General features: G+C 36.2%; 1 protein-coding gene across 3 annotated transcripts in view; it reads left to right on the top strand.

Annotated features, from left to right (window-relative positions):
- Positions 1-852: 852 nt before the first annotated feature.
- The window catches only part of WT1 (WT1 transcription factor), a 39138-nt gene continuing 16980 nt past the window's right edge, over positions 853-23010 (top strand). For all 3 annotated transcript variants that reach the window (XM_072118604.1, XM_072118603.1, XM_072118602.1), the window contains exons 1-3: positions 853-1417; positions 8208-8330; positions 9859-9961. In XM_072118604.1, the coding sequence (XP_071974705.1) occupies positions 1027-1417; positions 8208-8330; positions 9859-9961 (617 nt within the window). In that variant the 5' untranslated portion in view covers positions 853-1026. The remainder of the gene's footprint in view (positions 1418-8207; positions 8331-9858; positions 9962-23010) is intronic.

Below are 23010 nucleotides of genomic sequence, written 5' to 3'. Positions count from 1 at the left end.
GTCCATGAATAACTCCACATTTCAATATAGAACCTCTGTATCTGTAACTTTCTCTCCAAAAATATCAACATTCTATTTTTTGCTTTTTAATATATCAAAATTTCTTCCCGTCTATAATCGATCCATCTGTTCTAAACATAAAACATGATAAAACATATTATTTTTTTCTAATTCTCTATACATATTCACTCCTGTAATATCTATTTTCATGTTTATAGCTATTATCTATTCATCTATCTATCTATGTATCTATGTATCTATCTATCTATCTATCTATCTATCTATCTATCTATCTATCTATCTATCATCTATCTATCATCTATCTTTCTTTCTTTCTTTCTTTCTTTCTATCGATCTATTATGTATCTATGTATATATCTATCTATCATCTATCTATCATCTTTCTTTCTTTCTTTCTTTCTATCGATCTATTATGTATCTATTTATTATCTATCTATCTATCCATCTATCTATCTATCTATCTATCTATCTATCTATCTATCTATCTCTCATCTATCTATCTCATATATATCTATAAATCTAGCTATCCCATCAGTTATCTAATTGTTTATCTATTATCTATCTATTTCTACCCGCCTCTGAATTTCTATATACTCTCCTAGATATCATTATATAACCCTCTCTATCTCCCCCTTCTTCCAGAATACTCACATATTCCTCCTAGCAGCAGCACCCAGGGAAGTCTTGTTATTTTAGCAGCTCTTCTATGAGGCACAGGCATCCCTTGCATTAGTTATAATTGGGGTAACTGCCCCCCTTCCTCCTCCTCCCCCCTCCCTCTTTCCTCTGTGGCTGTGGATAGCAGGGGATGTGTATGAATGGAGATGGGGCTGGGACTCCACCTCCCAGTGAGGAGAAGCCCCTATTAGAGCATTAGGGACCTGGCAAGTAGGAGACACTAGGAGAGGCAGCTCCCACATTGCACAGGACTCTGGCCATAGCAGGGACAACCAAGGAATTATCTGCACCTCCAGCTGTGGACTCCAGCACCCCAGCAGTGACCAGATGGGGTCTGATGTGAGGGACATGAATACCCTGCTTCCCCCTGTCTCCTCTCTCTCTGGGAACAGCAGCTGTAACATGCCAGTCAGCAGCAGTGGGCAGTGGGCACCAGTCCTGGACTTCCCCCCAGGTGCCCCATATTCTTCTCTAGCCCCACACTCTTTCATCAAGCAAGAACCCAGCTGGAATCCGGACCTCCATGAGGATCAGTGTCTCAGTGCCTTCACTGTCCACTTCTCAGGGCAGTTCACTGGCACAGCTGCTGGAGCCTGCAGGTATGGGGCATTCAGTGCCCCCACACCCAGCCAGGCAAGCACTGGGCAGCCCAGGATGTTCACCAATGCCCCTTACCTGTCCAACTGCCTGGAGAACCAGCAAAGTATCCGAAACCAAGGTAAGAGCAGAACACCACCCACAATGACCACAATGTTATATACATGGAAAATTCATTTTGTACTTTTCATATATTATATAATAATTTTTCATATAAATAACTAAATCAATTTTTTAATTCATTATTTATGTGTTTTCCATAGAAAGTTGTAAATCCAATATATTTTGGCAACAAAAAAAACACACATCAAGTACTCCTGGGGTTCATGTCAAAATGCAGAATTAATCTGATTAGTTTCAGTGTCAGAAAAGTTTTTATGTTCCTGAAGTAGTTTAGATAAACCAAATAGTTTGTTCGATTTTTGATTATACATTTATTTTGAATGTATTTTTTTTTTAATTTTAGCAAATGTTTTAGAGTTCATTGGGCAAAGTAAACTCCTGCTGTAGATTCTGTTGTTATCTATTTACATATCATATCATATCTATCTATGTATCTATCGATCTATCTATCTCTCTTTCTACTATCTATCTATCTTTATGATTCTAGCCCTCTTTTATCGTTTCTGTGGTTACAATGAAACAAATGGATTTGAATCCCATTCTTACTAAAATACTAAATATTCCCAAATTTTCCCAAAAGTCTCCTTTCTGCAGCATATGCATGATATCTCATAGTGAAATAAAGATCACTCTTTAACACTTTGGAGTGCTGCCTTACTTTGGATTATTGTATACCTGGACTCTTGGGCAAGGGGATTAAGGATTAAGGACTGTGCTGCCTATTTTTTTGTTAATATCTCTATCTATCTATCTATCTATCTATCTATCTATCTATCTATCTATATATCTATCTATTTATCTATATATCATCTATCTATTTATCTATCTATCTATTTATCTATATATCATCTATCCCAAAAATCCAAAAATGAAGAAGCACTCCAAATCCAAACAGGTAAAAGTGAAGTAGAGTTTATTCCAAAACTGGCCACGGGTTTCGATGTGTTACCACCTTTCTGTAGCCTGAGGATTTTTTGGATAGATATGTGGATATATATGAGATAGATAGATAGATAGATAGATAGATAGATAGAAACCTGAGACTTGAGAAAGGTGGTTACACACCAAAACGTCGTCAATTTTGGAATAAACTCTACTTCACCTTTACCTATTTATCCATCTATTATCTACCTCCTGTTTATCTATCTATCCATCCATTATCTATCTTTCTATCTTTTTATCTACCTACAGTATATGAGTGCATAATAGTTTTATCTTCAATTTGTGCGTGTCTGTATGAAGTAATGTAATAGTAATGTATATATTACAGTCCACTTATAGAAGGTTCTGGTACCTGGGTCAGTGTCAGCACATGGTTCAGGTTCAAGTTCGCTCTGACTTGTTATCCTGTTACATAATGGAGGCGCACAGAGGAGTATACAAGGGGATTAGGATTATCCCTCCTGTGTAATCTCAGTGCACACACATGGGATCACTGCAGTGTCTGGAGGGCTGGATTTACAAACATTTGTATGGTTATTGGAATATGATATCCAGTAGTAATGTACAATGTGCTGACTCCTAAAGAGCATCCACATGGAGAGCGCAAAGAAATGTCTCCACTGTGTTCCGGTAATTTGCCTTGTACTAAATAGGATTGTATTGTAGTAACACCCAGACATATGTATTATAGACCTATAGAAATATATATTATATTCATGAAAAACAAAAAGGATAGCATAGAATAAATAAGTGCAAAAAATCAGATTTATTCTATGTGACAAAGTCTGTATCATACAGTACTAAACAGCCATACCTATATCTCATATCTACATTTCCCACATCTATGTATCTTTCTTATTATCTATCTATTTATCTATTTATTTATCTATCTATCTCATATCTTTCTATCTATCTATCTATCTATCTATCTATCTATCTATCTCATATCTATCTATCTATCTATCTATCTATCTCATATCTATCTATCTATCTATCTATCTATCTATCTATCTATCTATTTATCTATCTATCTATCTATCTATCTATCTATCTATCTATCCCATATCTATCTATCTATCTATCTATCTATCTATCTACCTCATATCTATCTATCCATCTATCTCATATCTTTCTATATATCAATCACTTTTTCTCTAGGAAGAAAAAAAAAAGAAATATAAAAATATGGAATAGAATAAAAATATTTACCATAGCTATTACCTATAAACAGATACTAGATATACAGATTAATGGATATATTTTAGACATTATTATTGGAGAAATATATGCATGGATATATGTTTGACAACATGCAGCATTGTATTATCTATGCTATCGATCGACCTTTCTTCCTTAAATGAGATTTGAAACAACAGAAATCTTGTTAAAATTGTGTTAAATCTTTTGTATCGAATCTTTCTTCATCTATTTATTTATTTATTTATATCTATTATATCTACCTGTCTATAGCATCTGTCTATTACATATATCTATTTATATCTATTTCATCCCATTTATCCATACCTGTCTGGTTATAGCCTCCGTCTATTGCATCTATCTATCTTTTTCTATTTATATATGTATGTATGAATGTATGTATGTATGTATGTATGTATGTATGTATGTATGTATCTATCTATCTATCTATCTATCTATTATCTATCTATTTCATATTTATGTCTATAACTTTCTTTCTATTACATCTATCTTTCTATCCATTTCTCTGTCTAATATTAGGAATAGTAACCTACAATTGGAATACTGTAACACAGTCATCACTCTCCATTCCAATAAGTTTTCCTGAATATTTGATATACTATAATCCATGGAATACTCCCAGCTCATAGTAATGGTGTCAGGCTGGAGCTGGACAAGGGTAGGACTGGGATTCTTAGTCTCATTCGTGGGAAAGCTTTTACCTTGATGGAACAATGTCACATTTTGCCAAGTCTTTGTAGAGTTGCAGTGTGGACATCTCCTCCATGTCCTGGCGCAGCTGGGAGCCTTGTGGCTTCCAGCACCTGTCCTCAGCCCTGGTGAGATAAAGCTCTTCTTACATGGGACTTGGTATCAGCAGAGGATTTGCTCAGTTCTCTTATCACATTCCTGAGGATTTGGGTCAGGAAGGACCAGGAAATGTGACCAAAACATCATTCTGCCTTTCAGATGGACTTGTCAAGGTCACAGATGAGACCCATCATCTGGACACATTGTAACCAGTATTTTAGAGAGTGTAATATCCAGTCACTATCTATATTAGGAGGGGATCAAAGTAATAAACTACACCCCCAATGCCAGTACATAGGAATAACATCACTAAAATTGACATAAATACGCTGGGGTAAAAAAACATGAGAGCTACTGGAAAATATTCCATTAAAAAAATAATAATAATAAAAAAAAATAATAAAAAAAGAAAAAAATCTAATATATATATATATATATATATATATATATATATATATATATTAAATATAATAAGACAAAAGAACAAGGATTAATATGTATATATATACATAATACATTACACATATATATGTCATAATTATATGAAAATTAAAAGAGAAAATTAATACTTAGGAACCGAAAAAAATCACAAATATAAATTATATTATATATAAATATATATATAAATATATATATATATATATATATATATATATATATATATATAATTTAAAACAAAGGGACAATGGCAGATAAGGATGAATAAAAAAAAATTATATATATATATATATAGTGAAAGAAATTATATGAAATTATATAATAATATATATGTATATATTATAATTATTGAAAATGAAATTAACAAATTAATAAATAGGAACTGAAAATAAATGATATATATATATATGAAAAAGAATTCATAAGTTATTTCTATTACACAAGAGAACAATAACAAATAAGGTAGACATACAATAGCACATAGATATATTAAAGTAAAGGAAAAATATAATTCTAACTAAAAATTTTATTTTTAATGCTAAACAATAATATTAATGTATTTTTATATATATATATATATACCGGATTTTAAGTATCCATCTTGTATGTACATACACATCGATATAACACTACATACAGTAATTTTATAGAAAAACATATTTCAAGATGTAATGTTTCTACTGAAAATTATGGAAAAACCTTTACAGACAAAAAGAAGCATATAAAAGTTATAATAATGTAATATAAAGTTCTTCTATCAATGATTATTTGGTGAAGTTTGTGCAGTCCCATCATACTAGATCCTTCTCCAATAAGTGTGTGTGTGTGTGTGTGTGGGGGGGGGGGGCAAAGAAAATATTCCATAGTAATTAACCCATTTACTTTCTATTATAACATTGTATCAGTGCAGCTGCCCCCCCCCTTCATGTAATTAATGAAAGTGTCTGTCCTGGGGTCTGATGGATGAGCTCAGGGCTGGAGAAAGGGCTGACTCGATTTGTTTGGTATAAATATTGAGAGGTTATGTTTGTTCTTAAGTAATTTTCCACTCATTAGGGGGGTAACTGCTATTTATAACTTTATTTTTTTGTTAAAAACAAAAGCAAACAGTCTGCAAAATGCAAAAATAAAAAAAAATTAAAAATTAAAAACAAGGCAAACTATATTAGCAGCAGAGTAATTTTGTATGCAAATAATGATCATTATATAATTAATAATGAAGGTGCAACTATTATACTATTATACTATTATATACTATTATACTATTATATCAAATTCTATTTTAATTAATAGAAACATTTGTTACTGTCTAAATTAAATTATATGAAAAAAAAAATCCATTGATGATCAATGCAATAGTAATAATAACAATAATAATAATTATTATTAGTATAAATGCTAATATATTTAGTTGTTTTTAATATCTTAAAACACGTTTTTTTATCTATTATATTATTTGCTCTTTTAAAAAAATAACCACTCTTCTAATATTATTGGGTTTTCATCATCGATATATCTGTACTTTTACATTTTATACTTTCAACCCAGTCTCATCCTATAGATCACGTGTGTCCCTCTTTGTATGTGTCTTAAATTTAAGATGAATAAAAATTAATCAGTTAGTGATATTCATTAAACTATTGAAGATATTTGGAGTAGCAGTACTGGAAGATTAGAGAAGATTCACACAAGGCAGATTTAAAGCAAAAAAAAAAAAAAATTTATGAAAAAATTCTTAACTATATGTACAATGTGGATTGAAGAAGATGAAATTTCTGCAAGATGTGAACAATAAATATATGAAATAATAAATATATGATATATATATATATATATATATATATATCTATATATTTAAGAAAACTTAAATCTATGGAATGGTTTTGCTTGGTTAAGTTAAAGGAAGAATTTTTGTGAATAAATAAATGTTTTTTAAATATAAAAAAAAATGTGTTTTTATGGCATTTCTGGATTTTTTACATATTATTTTGACATATTTTAGGTTGTTTTTGAGACTTTAATATGTCCCTGACTTCAGCAATGTCATATTACCCTACAGAGTAGTGTTCACTGTGGCTACTTAAACACTACAACTCCCAGCATCTGGGTAGTAGTTGTAGTATTGAAACAGCTGAAAAGCCATAACCCTGGCAGGACATTACTATAGAATTGGATTAATTATCTATAATGTTGCAGGGAATGTGGAATTCTCCAAAGCCCCAGCACCACATATCACTGATCATTCTAGTTGGTGGTTATTTAGATGAATAGGTCTATATGTGCGGCAGATTCCTTGCCAAAATTTCGGCGTCTTTGCCCTTTCATTGAAGATGGCTCTCGGAAATCCATTTAACTGCTTAAAAAAGAACCACATTAGGATGTTTTTGCACATTTGTGTCTCTTTGCAGTAAGTTTTTTTTTAACAAAATCATGATGGATTATATCTTCTCCAATATGGGATAAACTCCATTGTGAACAGACAGAGTTAGATTGGCACACATTGGGTTAATCAATCCATTGATTCTGACATCACTGATTCGATGCGTCCGCATTATACCTTTACATCCTTCATCGCATTATATTGTGATCTTTTTGTTACCTAAACTGTCAACATGATGTCTATGGATATTGTATCTATCTATCTATCATCTATCTCTCTAATATACTGTATACAGTATATATTCTGTATTTATGTATCTATCTTCTATCTATCTATCTCTTGAATATATATATATATATATATATATATATATATATATATATATATATATTCTGTATTTATGTGTTTACCTTCTATCTATCTGTCTGTCTCATATCTATCTATCTATCATCTATCTATCTATCTATCTATCTATCTATCTATCTATCTATCTCATATCTATCTATCTATCTATCTATCTATCTATCTCATATCTATCTATCTATCTATCTCATATCTATCTATCTATCTCATATCTATCTATCTATCTATCTATCTATCTATCTATCTATCTCATATCTATCTCATATCCATCTATCTCATATCTATCTATCCATCTATCTATCTCATATCTATCCATCTATCTATCTATCTCATATCTATTATCTATCTATCTATCTATCTATCTATCTATCTATCTATCTCATATCTATCCATCTATCTATCTATCTATCTCATATCTATTATCTATATATCTATCTATCTATCTATCTATCTATCTATCTCATATCTATCTATCTATCTATCTATCTATCTCATATCTATCTATCTATCTATCTATCTATCTATCTATCTATCTATCTATCTATCTCTTGAATATATATATATATATATATATATTCTGTATTTATGTATTTATCTTCTATCCATCTATTTAATATATAACCTCTGACTCTATTGTCACACTGGTCATGTCTTGCAGGTTATAGTGCGGTGGCTTTCGATGGCACCCCGAGTTATGGTCACACGCCATCTCACCATACGTCGCAGTTTACCAACCACTCATTTAAACATGAAGACGCCATCGGCCAACAAACCTCCCTAGGTAAGTGTATTCTACATGTTGTATACATTACATACAGAACAAGTCTTATAATCATGTGTCATAGCTAGTGCAGAATAAGTTTAGGATAGGTTTATAGGTTTTCTTGAACAATTATTTTGAGATGACCTCAGTAGTGACCCCTGTAGTTTACCTCGTCCTGTTATGCTTTGGGACAGGACCGTTATGTAATAACTACAACCCTCCAGGTCCAGGGGCAATAATATAAATGACAAACTCATCTCTGACACATCATGGAACATAACAGACTCTATAGCTGGAGAATAACTGCTAAGCCGGGTCTATGTGTATACACAGTGTGATGTCTACCAATCATCCTCCTTATGGCTCTCTAGCCACAGTCAGGACGTAGCAATGAAACACAAAATATATTAATACTTTACAGGTTATTTCTTCTATTTTGCTTAATATCGCTGTTCCTCTGCCAAGCCATAGGACTATGTAAATAGCTATTAATTTATTACTCGACATATCTATAAAATAAGAGACCCAATAAACAATGTTTTATCTATGATTGACAAAATACATCATCTATTAATCAGTAAATTACTTTATTCTTCCCTTAATTCCATCCCTCCTCCTTTCTCCCTTTCCTCTTCCTCCTTTTCTTTGTTCCTTCCTTCCTTTCTGTTCCAGCCTACCTCTTCCCTCCCTTCCTTCCTCACTACCTTCTCTTCCTTCCTCCCTTTCCTCCTCTATCCCACCATCCCTACATTTCTTCTTCACTTTCTTTCTTTCCAATATTCATCTTTCCTTCCTTCCTTGTTTTCTTCCTTCCTAGCTTTCCTCTCTTCCGCCATTGTTCCTTCTTTCCTTTTACACCCTCCCTTTCCTTCTTTCCGTCCGTCCATCCATCATTCCTTTTCTCTTTTATTCTGCCCTCACTACATTTCTTCCTCCCTTCCTTTTTGCCTTCATTACTTTTATTTCTACCCTCCTCCTTCGTTTCCTTTCATCCTCCATTTCCTCCTTTATTCCACCTCACTTCTTCTTTCCTTTTCCACCCTCCCTCTTCCCTTCCTTCTTTCCTTCTTCCTTCCTTCCTCTTCTCTTTTGCCCTTCTTCCTTCCTTCCTTCCTTCCTTCCTTCCTTCGTTCGTTCCTTCTTTTCCTTTTCAACTTCCCTTCCTTCATTTCCTCCCTCCCGCCTTATTCTTTCTTTCCCTCTCTCTTCCAAGAATTTGGGGACATATGAATGGATCACGGTCACATGGTAGTATGGTGTGAGCATGTTTGTTTGAAAATATTCTGTAGATAATTATTCTCTAAGCTGAAAACTGGTAGACAGTTATCACATTGTGTCTCACTTGTAAGACGCCAGTAGCTGTGATCAAATTTTGCTGTGTCCAGTCCATCAGTCATCAGAATTCCATGCTGTCTACTTTACATGTGGACCTTGTGCAGAAGACGTAGATGTAACTGATGTAGACGATGATGGGTAAAATGTCATGGTGATGATGGAGGATGAGGTGTACGGAGGATGATGGTAACTGGTTGTGATTTCCCTGCAGGAGACCAGCAGTACTCGGTACCTCCCCCCGTGTATGGCTGCCACACCCCTACTGACAGCTGTACCGGCAGCCAGGCCCTCCTGCTCCGATCCCCATACAACAGGTAAGAACAACTCTGTGTGATACGTTGGATCACTGAGAACATATATGGTGTTTGTGTGACATTTATTTCTTTATACTGACATCCACGATTCCTTACCATCAATAATAATTATGCAGGGACCTGCTGTACATCTAAATTATTAGTTTGTCTGGAAAAATAGATTCCATATGTTCACATGTGGTTATAATCCCTCTTATATACCTTGCAATTTACAAAAGTTACTTTTTTTCATGAACAGGGTCACTTATCCACAGACCGTGTCTGGTATTGCCCCACAATGGCCCCAGTGACTTTGAATTGACCAGAACCCTATGTGGCCCAAAAAAATTTCAGAACCTGGCAATGCCCATAGAGCTGTTGATTTTTATACATTGTAAGAAAAAACATCAGCGTTACAAATAGGGACAATCAATGTTTAAATGTTTGTAGCAAAGTTGCAGGAAATCGTAGGCTGAAATAGGTTAAAGTTGTCAGACGGTGGTTTGCTTTCCAAAACAATATTGCAGCCTAGAACGTGGCTAAAAACATGTTTAGTTTCAGTCCAATATTTCCAACTATCTCTACAAGTGACTGTGGCCTGAATAAATATGGGGCTGGCTTAGTGGAAAGGGGTGTGGCTTAAAATTTGTCATTAGACAACAAATCCAGGCTTTGTTTCTTTTTAGTGCCGTTGTTTTATTGCCATCATCTTTGTGCTCCTGGATCCCATGACATCATAATACACAGTTTTTAAATGTCTAATGGCATTTTGTAAATTCTTTGATGTAAATCATTGGTCAAGAAGTAGCAGATATCAGTAATGTCTAATGTGCTTCTAACATGTGCTCGAAATTTCAAATACCAAATATCAAATACCCGTTTTCCACTTTAAGAGCTTTCACACATTTTCTGCCTATAACATCATTAATGCTGCCTAGATGTCAGATTTCATTAAAGATATCTGCCCCAATAGCTTGAAAACTGCTAAAGCGCATTCATCGCGGCGATAAAAAAAATGCTGCATTAAAAACACGTCTCCTAAAATCAATGATACATTTTAATAAAGTTAAATTGAATTCTTAAATGAAAAGTCAGAATTTTGACTTTATATTCATAATAGAGGCTTTTGATTCAACTAAGGCTAAATTCCTTACCTCCATTAAAAAAGTGAAGGAACGGAGGTTTAACGTATCAGTTAAAAATCGCAGTGACATCAATGTAAATTTTACGTCATCCGTTATGGTCAGTTTGTCATGGATCCGTTATCCATGTGTTTTTTTCAAACGGAGGAAAAGTACTACAGCCTGCCTAATTTTCCTGTCCAAAAAACGCATGGATGACACCTAAGCGGAACATACCAGATGACATAATAGTTACATTAACATATACAAATGATATGTTAAACCTCCATTTTTTACCTTTTTTTAACGGAGGTAAGGAACAGTAGTGTGAAATTAGCCTTAAAAATAGAACATTTATTGGTCTTCAAATATAGTCAAGTCAACATGAGCAAAATGGATTTGTCTATTTCGAGATTTGGTTAAGGCTAAACCTAATTCTACCCCTAACGCTAACCCTAACCTAGACCCTAACGCTCACCCTAAATCTAAAGCATTTAGGGAGTCATTTATCTTTAAGTGTATTTTTTTGGGCTTTTTCTAGGTTTTGGACTTGTTTAATTTATCTTAGAGTGTGATATATTGGGCATGTGTGGCTGTTGTTTTTTTGGGGGATTTTTTTTTCTGGATTTTTTAGATATATTAGGCGCAACACTGAAATATTCTTCCATGTCTAACTCTCTAGACGAGTGGAAAAGTCACACATTTTGGCGCAAATAGGTAAATGCACCAAAAAAGTCGCAAATATAAGAGAAATAAAAAAGAAAAAAACCTAAGATAATTTATCCCCTTGGAAGGAATGAGAAAATCGAGTGTTTTAAAAGACTAGAGGGGATTATACACCAGTTCCCACAACAATGGTAACAACATTTATTTAAACTAATTTAATTTGGACCCGAAACAAATGTTTTAAAAAATTCAGTGAAGCTTCAACTAATCAAATCTTGAATAGTGATGAGTGGACCTGTTAAATTTTGGAACTTGGAAAATCTGTTCAGCTTCCGAACCCAGAGCCAAACCCCCAATAACACCGGCAATCAGGACTGGCACTAATTGTGAGTGTTAACTGTTTAAGTATTGCCGGAAAAAACAGTCGGCTTTTTAAATCAACGTGGGCTCCGGCACTAACATGCAGACTTTGATGTGCACTTCCATTTTGAGGAAGAACATCATTCTCCCTAATGTCACAGAGGAGCGGTGATCCTTCCCAAAAAGGTGGCACACTTGCAGCTTTGATGGTGGCATTTAAATAGGTAAAACCCACGATCGGTGCCAGCATTGACCATGGGCATTAAAGGAAACCTACCATCATAGATCTACCTAATAAGGTAGCTCCGGTGGAAGGTTCCTTTAAAACATGGTGGCTGTCTCTTTTTTTTTTATATAAAACTGTTAGTGGCCCAGAAATTAATAAAAATCTTGTCTTACATAGATTCAAATTTACTTGAGAGGCTACTGGGTCGTGGGGTAGCCATGCGATGGATGGGGAGCTGCGGCTACACTACACCCCAGTAGCCTCATTGCATCCCTCCTATGACTTCTTTGCCTGCGCAGCAGCTGCGCACAATCGTCTGTAAAGCCGGAGTTCTGCACAGCAATGTGACCTCGTCCCCAAAGCTGGAGCTACTGCGCATGTACAGAAAAGATTTTTATTAATTTCTGGGCCACTAAAAGTTTTATAAAAAAAAAAGGACATGTTTGCCATATATTACCGGTACCTGACCCTGGATTCACCTTATTAGGTAGATCCTTGATTGTAGGTTTTCCTTTAACATTGGAGGAGGTGAGCACAACCAAACCTGAACCCAAACTCCTAACTGAAGTCTGGGTTTGATGGGTTTACATTAGAATTAATCTTCTTATTTGATTATTCAGATTTTTTAGTTCAGAATTTTACCTTTTTTGAATTTCAATGTATCGAGTTTTTAGATTATTATTTTAGAATTATTCTTCAAATTGTTACTACGGTCCAATTGAAAAAACACAATGTAACCATGAAAAAAACCTTAATAAATAGGCATATTGTGAGCTTAGTATTTTTTCTATGAAAAACTTTTTGGAAATTATTTGGAATATTTCATGAAAAAAAAAAGAATAATAATGTCAGGGTGTATCTATAGTAACCCACAATTTTGGAAATCTATCAGTTCTATCAATTGGACTTTAATGGCCTCTGCTGGTAAATGTCCTTTTCACCAAATATTATTGAAAAGCTTTCAATCATAATTAATCTTGAAGAATTTCCACCTTTCCATGTAAGAGCAGTAAAGATATAGTGCAGGTTCAACACACACTTAAAGTATCACATTCCCTTTTCCTAACAATTTCAGCAGTGAATAGGAAATCATTTCTCAACTCTCGGTGAACTTGGATCCAGTCCTGTATCGCTCTGATAAGACTTGTCTGGTGACTGGTACAAACCGCACCATACAACCAGCAGGGAAAGTTAAGTCATATTTCCCCTAGGATGACTCCATCTCCAATAAATATTGAAGAGTTCTACCTTGGCATGAAATCGTTTCTACATTTTCTCTTCTTTCCAACTCATAGAATAGTTTTAATGTATATAAAAAAAAAATAGATTTTAAAATATTTCCACTCCTCATCATGGCTATACATTGACAAAATATTAGGAATATTTATATTTTAGTTTACATTTTTTTTAGATCTTTTATAACTTGTATGATATAAGTGAAGAGGCTTCCTGTTGCATCACAGGAAATGGGCGTGGTCTAAGTCAAACTAAAAGTTGTTCTAATGTGCCAAAATTTTGCACGATTTTCCCAGGGTAAACTAAGCCTAAATAGAGTATAGGCAGTGCAGAGGTAAAGTAGACTTAGAGTAGACTTAAGACCCTTTATAGTAGCTCTAGAACTAAGGCCACATAGACACGACCATGTGTAATTTCCAAGCTACAAGCAAAGGTCCATGTGCTATTGCTTGCTACCTGTAGAACATTGATAAGTGGGGGTGGTTAGCTCACAGCACTCATTTACAGTCGTGGGCATGAGGCCTAACTGTATAATTTAGCAAATTTTGAAAGATGCCTAAATGTTTTACTTACTTTTAGCTCTTTCTCCTGTATCTCTTTGTTGCCCTACAGTTTACCAAAACAGAATGCAAATGAGCTCTCCTCAAGCAGGGAGAAAGTTGTCTTTCTACAAAGTTTTGAGATTGACAGTCGAAATTAGCAAATTTTGTTAGATGCCAAAATGAGCACACCACAAGCAGGACTAGGAAAGACTAAAAAAAACCTAAAAAAATACACATCTGCCCCATCATCTCAGTTTTTGGTAACTTTTGGTTTACCATAAAAAAATACAAATGAGCTTTCCTCGAGAAGGAAGAAAATTGTCTTTCCAGTGCCCTTTTTTAGAGGTAGCTATACTGTAAGTCAATGTCCGACCCATTAAAGAACAATAGTCACCATGCAGAGGTGGAGACATCCATCTCTAGACAGAAGTTTTGGGGTACTTATGGGTTACTTTAATAGAATCCTAATTAATTCCATGCGAGAAATAAGAAAATTATCTTTCTAGTGCCACCTTTTAAAGGTAGCTGTACTGTAAGTCAATGTCTGACCCATTAAAGAACAATAGACAACATGCAAGGGACATCCATCTGTAGACAACAGTTTTTGGTTACTTGCTTCTCATCAACTTGTTCACTAAGTATTACATCGGTGCCAAATGCATTGAAAAGTTAACGTAGGGTCCTATAGTAGTCCTACCACGACTTGTGTTTGCCATGACTAAATCCATTGAATACAAAGGGGATTATCATGGTTAATGGCCATCACTCTATCCCAGGGATTCTTTTACTTCTTCTAAAACTCTGCATTCCACTACGACAGTATCTTGCCCTCCTAATCTTAGTCACCTCTGAGACTCCATTATGAATGTAGTTGGCTCGTTTCAGCTGATGTGTGCCTGCCTGTTATTCCCATGATTGGGGCTTGTGGTCCTCCAAAGTAAGAGCTGCCTTTCCCTTTTGGCTCTGGGATGCTCTCTATATACCATTGTATGGACAGGGGTTGCCTGAACCAGACAACCTATTGAGAGACATTTCTACCGAAAAAAAAAAGTACTGGATTTGTTCCAAAAAAATTGAGCAGAATTTATCTTCAATGTCATTCCAGAACTATTACTTAAAGTGGATGTAAAGTTTTATATAAAAATGTCAGGGAGTAAATCTGTTGCTATGGAGCCATTGCTCATTGGAGGAAATGGTTGTCTAAAACCTCTTCCTTCTGGTGATGTTTTAAAGGGGTTTACCCGTGATAGACATTTATAGCATATCCACATTATCCCTCGATAATGGAACTTTATTCCATTAATAATCTGAAGTACATTAAACTACGGGTCGGTGAACACAAGCTTAACCTGTTGAGTCCATTGTCTACTTTGGTTTGGAAATACAGAGTATTTTCATCTTTGCCTACTAAGAATAATAAGGTGTAAATTTATTTTGGATCAACTTATTATGAAAAAGTTTTTGTGGGATTAGCAGTATTTTTAATGGCACCGTTTTGAGGGTATAATGCATGGGGGTAATGTTTATATCTAGGTTTGTATTAGTGGTTGGGGCTGGGAAAACCATGAATTATCGAGATTTTTTGTTCCAATATTTGTGTTTATTTTATATTTCATTTATTTTATTTGAAATGTAATTTTGGTTCTTGTGTTACAGTATTCTGTTTTTTTAATACATTTTTGAGCCCTTGTTTTTTGCCAGATGAGTACTTTTTTAACTTTAAAATAAATAAAAAATAAACGCAATAACTATCCTATTTTTTTTCTTATTTAAAAGGGTTTTTTTTTACACATTTTCACTAGGATCCTCTACTATCATGTGAGCCTCTACTTTTATAATATGTTTACAATATCTATTAGGCCTCTTGTTACCAAGCAAAGTATTGGAACCTGAAGATTATGTTGTGAGGGTATGACAAAGGGTCCTCCCTATTGAATACATAGTACTTTCATGGGTGATATATCTACATATGGAAATATCGGATGTACATTTTTAAAAAATACAATAAAATTTTATATTAATTAAGGATTATTATTAATCATCATTTTGAGTTTTATTATGATTTTTGTAGACTCTACTATCTATACACTTAGTGTGCAGCTGTTGAACCTAGCCTGTTGCAGGCCTCTCTGGCAGTGAACACACTTCCAGGGTTTGCAGATTGGGGGAGTTGCAGTGTAGATTAAAGCTTCATCCACTGCAGGGGTCAAGAACTCGTCATCCTTGCTCTGCAGGCCAAGACAAACTCAAAATGATCTACTACTGAGTTCCTTTAAAGTTCCTCTTCTTCTCTTGGACTTGGTTTCCTTTCATTTGGCTCCAAAGTACATCAATCCCATTCAATCTTTCTACGCATTTAGAAATGTAGTTGCCGGGGTTTGATATCAGATTATTTTTAGACTGAGCTGAATGGAAACAATTTTTTTCTACAATAACAGAAAGAAGTAATATGTGGAAGGAAGAAGACTCCTGGTCATAAGGCATGAACGTGACCACTGGTTGTTGGTGCCATGGGGCAGGGCCTCCCATGAGACCATGGCTGTGCCTAAATTTACAAACGTAGCACCATCTGAGATCTATCTCACAATAGGTGGGATCATACATGTCTATGGGCCATCATTATTTATGTAGGAGGAACATGGATGAGTTGCTCATTGCTGGACCATATGGTCTGGTCTCGACAGTTGTGTGTGAAAATGCTAAGGCTACATTCATACTACTGTATGGGGGACGTATATACGGCCGACGTATATACTGCCGATATACGTCCCCCATAGACGGCAATGGGCGCACGGCGCCCTACGGGAGTGGTACGGTGCCGCACACGTGCGGCACCGTACCGTTCCGTACCCGGGAAAAAGAAATGTCCTATCTTTTCCCGTAATACGGCCCCGTGCACCATGTATCCCTATGGAGAGGGGCAGGGGTGAGCTGCGCTCACCTCCTCCTCCTCTCCCCGTGCACTGCCGTTGCCCGCTATGGTACGGTACGGACGGGCAAGGGCAGTGTGAATGTAGCCTAAGGCTGTATTTTTTGAATATGTTATTTGTGTTTTGCATTGAATAACAGGATTTCTTTTAACTGTGGGCTTTTGGGGGAGTCTACCTTCAAGGTAGCTTCTAGGGGACTTTAAGATATAGATTTAAGGGAGCTTTGCCGCTGGAGGGGCTTTTGTCCTATGATGTATACTGTGTAGGACTTGTGCAACTTATCCCATATGGTTGAGAGAAATTGGGGATCCAATGATGTCCTAGGTATACTCAGAGGTGCCTGTGACCATAGTGCCAGACTTTCAAAATGTTCCAGAGTAGAATAATAAGGTTCAAGTGTAGCCAAGTGATCCAACCGGCAGAAACCCCAGCATCTAGAAGGCAACCCGGCATGCTTTTGTTAGTTTTTTTATGATTGAACATGGCATTGCTCAGTGTATTTACAGTAAGAGGTGTGAATCTGTGCAGTATCTACCTCAGATGCAGGTCCTTTGCCATGAGAGCAGTGAGTCAAGAAGTTCAAGAGGTTCTTTACTGTAAGACATGTGCATCTATTTGTATAAAAGTTCCCTCAGCAGCTGCAAGAACAGAGAATTGATCTCGAAAGCTAGTTCTTTGAGTATGTGTCATAGTTACCTCAGGAGTTGGTTATTTGCTGTAAGAGATGTGCATCTGTTGACTAGTTACCTCCTGAGCCATTAAAAACATCAATCTATGGAGCAAGGTGATTCTTTAGTCTTAGAATTTTGAATGTGGGAAGTAGGGACTTCAGAAATTGGTTCTCCACTGCAATAGCTATGAATCTGTGAAGTAGTCACCTCATAAAGTGGTTCTTTACTGTAAAAGCGTTGAATCTGTGGAGTCGTCACCTCAGAAAATACTGTATATACTTGAGTATAAGCCGACCCAAGTATAAGCTGAGGCTGCTAATTTTACCACAAAAACCTGGGAAAACCTATTGACTCGAGTATAAGCCGAGGGTGGGAAATGCATTGGTCACAGCCTCTCCATTATATAGACTGCCGGACGCTGCCCCATAGTATATAGCCAGTACCTGCCCCCCAGTATATAGCCTGCCAGCCCATATCCCCCAGTATATAGCCAGCCTCCTGCCCCAGTATATAGCCAGCAGCGGGGGAAGCCGGAAAGGTGAGTTTTGATATAGTTTTTTTTACTTGAGTATAAGCCGAGTTTGGGGTTTCAGCAAATTTTTTTGTGCTGAAAAACTAGGCTTATACTCGAGTATATATGGTATTTCTTTACTGTGAGAGTTAAGAATTTGGAAAGTAGTCAACTTATATTGTCGTCCTTATCGTAAGAGCTGGGAATCTGTGCAGTAGTTACCTCAGAAACAGTTTATTTACTGTGTATTCACCTCAGAAAGTGGTTCTTTACTGTAAGAGCTAAGAATCTGGTAATTAGTTCCCTCAGAAAGCGGTGTTTAGTGTAAGAGCCGTGAGTTTGTGGAGTAGTCACCTCAGAAGCTGGTTCTTTACTGTAAGAGATATGTATCTGTGGAATAGTTAACACTGAAGCTCTAAGCACCATCTATGGAGAAGTGATCTACCGTAAATAGTTCTTTAGTGTAAGGACTTTGAAAATGTAAAGTAGTCACCTCAAAAACTGATTCTTTACTGTAAGAGCTCTAAATCTTTGGAGCAATCACCTCACTGGTTCTTTATTGTAAGAGATATTAATTTGTGGAATAGACTTCCTCGGGAACTGACCACAGCAGGAACAGCAGTAGGCTTCCAAAAAACATTAGATGTTAAACTATATAATTGTTTACTTTTCTTGTTTCACCATCCTTTCCCTATGGACATGTTCTTTCCCTTTCACATCCTTTGGCTGAACTTGATAGACATATAACAGATATGACTTCTTTGAGGCATATCTCGTGTAAGCACCGTCAAAACATGATCATTAAGAGATGACTTCATGCTCCTGGGCTGTCACCACAGTTTATGCTGGGAGATAAGTTTTGTCAGATTGCACCCTCATCACATGATATTTGCACACACTTGTCACATCTATTGTGCAGGTTTCAGTATGATAAGGTGAAGGGTCAATTACCTACACACTCCCGGAATTAAGGAAATATACAAGGAAAGGTGATACCCACAAAGTACTCACTATTCTTTTCCACTGGATTTCTTCCGCCTGGTCCCTTTTCATATTAAACATATTTGGGGAATGTCTTAAGATCGTCTATCTATCGAATATCTATAAACTATCTATCTATCTATCTATCTATCTATCTATCTATCTATCTATCTCATATCTGTCTATCACCTGTCTATCTATCTATCTATCTATCTATCTATGTATCCCATATCTATCTATCTATCTATCTATCTATCTATCTATCTATCTATCTACCTCATATCTATCTATCTATCTCATATCTGTCTATCTATCTATCTATCTATCTATCTATCTATCTATCTCATATCTGTCTATCTATCTATCTATCTATCTATCTATCTATCTATCTATCTATCTCATATCTGTCTATCTATCATCTATCTATCTATCTATCTATCTATCTATCTATATATCTATCTCATATCTATCTATCTATCTATCTATCTATCTATCTATCTATCTATCTATCTCATATCTATCTATTTACCTATCTATCTCATATCTATCTATCTATCTATCTATCAACTATCTATCTGTCTATCTATCATAGTAAAATATAGGCAGTGATGTGTGGCTTTAGATACTAATGGTTTCTGCAGGTTTGTGTAGCTGTCACCCTCTCAGCTCTGACTTATATGTGTTCCACTCGGAATCATCATTCAGTTCCAAATTTACAGAACAATACAAATCACTTCATTTATTTCTGTCTTTTCTTATCCCAGATGATCCCAGATAATTGTTCCATCTAACAATGGGTAGCACAGATCTCCCATTTAAAAATCATGCAGTATAGTAAAGCTGTCGTCACCTTTCTACTGCTGGAGGGTTTCACTTGTCAGAAGCCCAGAACATTCCTAACATTAACCCTCCATGTCCTCCATAGTTTCTATCATCCGGCAGCTGCTTATGAATAGACGAAAATTGACCATTTTGCTATTTATAAGTCTCTTAGAGCAGAACTGTTCTATGTGCACATGGAAACCAATCAGAGCTCAGCTTTCATTTCCCCACAGCTGTTTATAAGATTAAAACTAAGCTCTGATTGGTTTCCATGGTCAACTAGAACAGTTTTACCTCAAAAACTTGATAATAAATCTCCCCCATTATCATTTACAGATATAAATGGGGAGAGCACCATTGTATGATCAAAGCCCTGTCCTTCAGTCGAACGAAAACACTGTCCAAACAGTGCATGGGCGCAGCCCCGCCAACTTCATGCCCACTTTGCGCGGTGATGGCGTGAGGAGAAAATAATCGCATTTACTGGCGTTTCGCTAGTCATTACAATCATTTTTTTCAAGTGTAAAAACCCTGATAGATATCCGCCAATCAATCTATCTAACATCTATCTATCCATATATATATATATATATATATATATATATATATATATATTTATTAATCTAGCTCTAATCTTGAATATACCTATATCTTATCTTGTATACATCTTGTATATTTTGGGGCAAGATTTATTATGGCTTGTAAGGCCTGAATACTGGTGTAGAAGCCATGATTTAGTCACAGTTTCCGGGAATTGTGACTACTTTGCCCTCTATGCCAGTTGCCATGCACTGCAGGCGCAGACTAGGGCGCAATTCTAGTCCAGGTCATACCTGGTATAGTAGTACCCCGCTGGTGCAGTTGCCAGCTGGGATTTATCAGGAGGCCGGAGCCACCTTAATAGATTCGGAGAGTGTCGGGGGAGAGGGGGGGGGGGGCACAAAATCATATCCTATTCTATCTATCTATCTATCTATCTATCTATCTATCTATCTGTCTATCTATCTATCTACAAACGGATGAAGTTCAAGCAGGACAAACAAAGTAAATCCAAAATGGTGGGTGCACCAGGCAAAAGGTACTCCAAAAATATCCATAGGAACAAACAGCACTCCAACAGGCGGCAATAAACAGTGGTGAATCCTTTATTCCATCAAGTTTCGATGGAATAAAGGATTCACCACTGTTTATTGTCGACTGTTGGAGTGCTGTTTTTTCCTTTGGATATCTATCTATCTATCTATCTATCTATCTATCTATCTATCTATAGATTTTCATCTTCTTTATTTTAATTTCTAATCTTATTTCTTTCCATTTTCCATTTTTTCTTCTGATCAGTGATGGGTCGTTCGCCCCTAAACGGCTCACCACGCCCCCTTTAACCCTGAAAATATCAGGTTAAAAGTGTAGTGCTGCGGGGCGCCTGACTGGCTTGTGGCTCCCTATTATATATTTAATAGGGAAGTGGTCAGGAGCCAGAAGAGTTGGTTCTTCTTAGTGAGCAGAGCATAATGAGCCAGCTCACTAAAGAAGAGCCGGAATTCCCAACGCTACTTCTGATACTGTGCAGAAAAATCTATCAGAGCTATCTGAGGTAAAACTGTTCGAATTGTCCTGGGAAACCAATCAGAGCTCAGCTTTAATCTTATAAATAGCTGTGAGAAAATCTGCCATCACCTGTGTCAAATATAGATTTTAAGGCGCAAATTTTTAAAGAAGCGCAATTGTTCGTGCAACCCATTCCATTGTCTTTCCTGAGCATGGTGGGGAATGTGTTTTGGCGCAAAACTGGTGCAAACATCTGGAAGCAGGAGAAATACAAAGACAAAATAGGCAGAAATCAGGTTTATTGCTACCTGGTGGACTGAAAAAGTTGCAATAATTCTGCAAATTACAACCAAAAAACATGCATCAGACTGAGAGAAATCCACCCCATAGAGCATCAGTTTTTTTTTTATACTTACATTGTGGGGGTCATGATACCCACTCTCTGTGCTGCTCTGGAATATCTATCTACAGGGGCGTAACTTGAGGGGGTGTAGAGGTTGCGGTCGCACCAGGGCCCAAGAGGTTTATGGGGCCCTTATGGTGTCACTTTCCCATATGAGAAGACTAGTATTGTAAACCATACATTATAGTTGGGGGCCTGGCACAGACTTTGCACTGGGGCCCATCAGCTTCTAGTTACGCCTCTGTCTATCTATATACAACTTCTAGTTGGGAAAAAGGGACATTCAAGCCCTGTCCCAGGACTGCACCTTTACCTACCTGAGAATGTTGACTTTAAGATGGATTCAGTTTTTCCACAGTTGCCAAAAGTTGATTGAAGTTCCTTGGCCCCTATTCAAAATCTGTAATGGGGCAGTTATCATGCCCCAAATGGACATTTATTACTTTTTGTTGCATTTCAGAAATATTTTGTGCAGCATGACATATCTGGGGAGTGATGGACACATTGTACCCTAGGGAGATACTAGTGGGGCCCACAAAACCTTGTATCTTGTTAATGGTATTTAAGAGCAATGACCAATTAAATTGAGTCTGTTGGTTATTTGGGGGGGTGGGGGGTGTTACTCTACCCAGGAAACACCATGATATGTATTGCATTTAGATGAATGACAAAACAGAGAAAAATGACATAACCTGTTGACAAGTGCCCAGCAGAACCCAAAGCCAGAAGAAACATCTCGTGTTAATAATGACTTGTCAGCGCTCTCCTGCTGCAGGGTCCTGGGCTGGTATTTCTAATAAAAAAACTGGTCTTAGAGATATTAATTACACCGTGTTACAGGAAGAATTTGTGGAATTGCTAAATGTGATGGTACAGACCAGTACGGGATGACGGGGAAACGGCAGGAGAGCTGCTTCTTCTAGAATTGATAGGAAGGATATTGTGTGAGTCTCATGCCAGGCCAGATGGTGCACCCGTTCTCTTCTATATCAGGCTGACATATTGTTATAAAGATGGACAAAGGGGTATTCCAACATCAAAGAGATTGTCCAT

This window comes from Engystomops pustulosus, chromosome 7 (genome assembly GCF_040894005.1).
Source record: "Engystomops pustulosus chromosome 7, aEngPut4.maternal, whole genome shotgun sequence".
NCBI lineage: Eukaryota > Metazoa > Chordata > Amphibia > Anura > Leptodactylidae > Engystomops > Engystomops pustulosus.
This window is presented reverse-complemented; position numbering and strand designations above follow the sequence as displayed.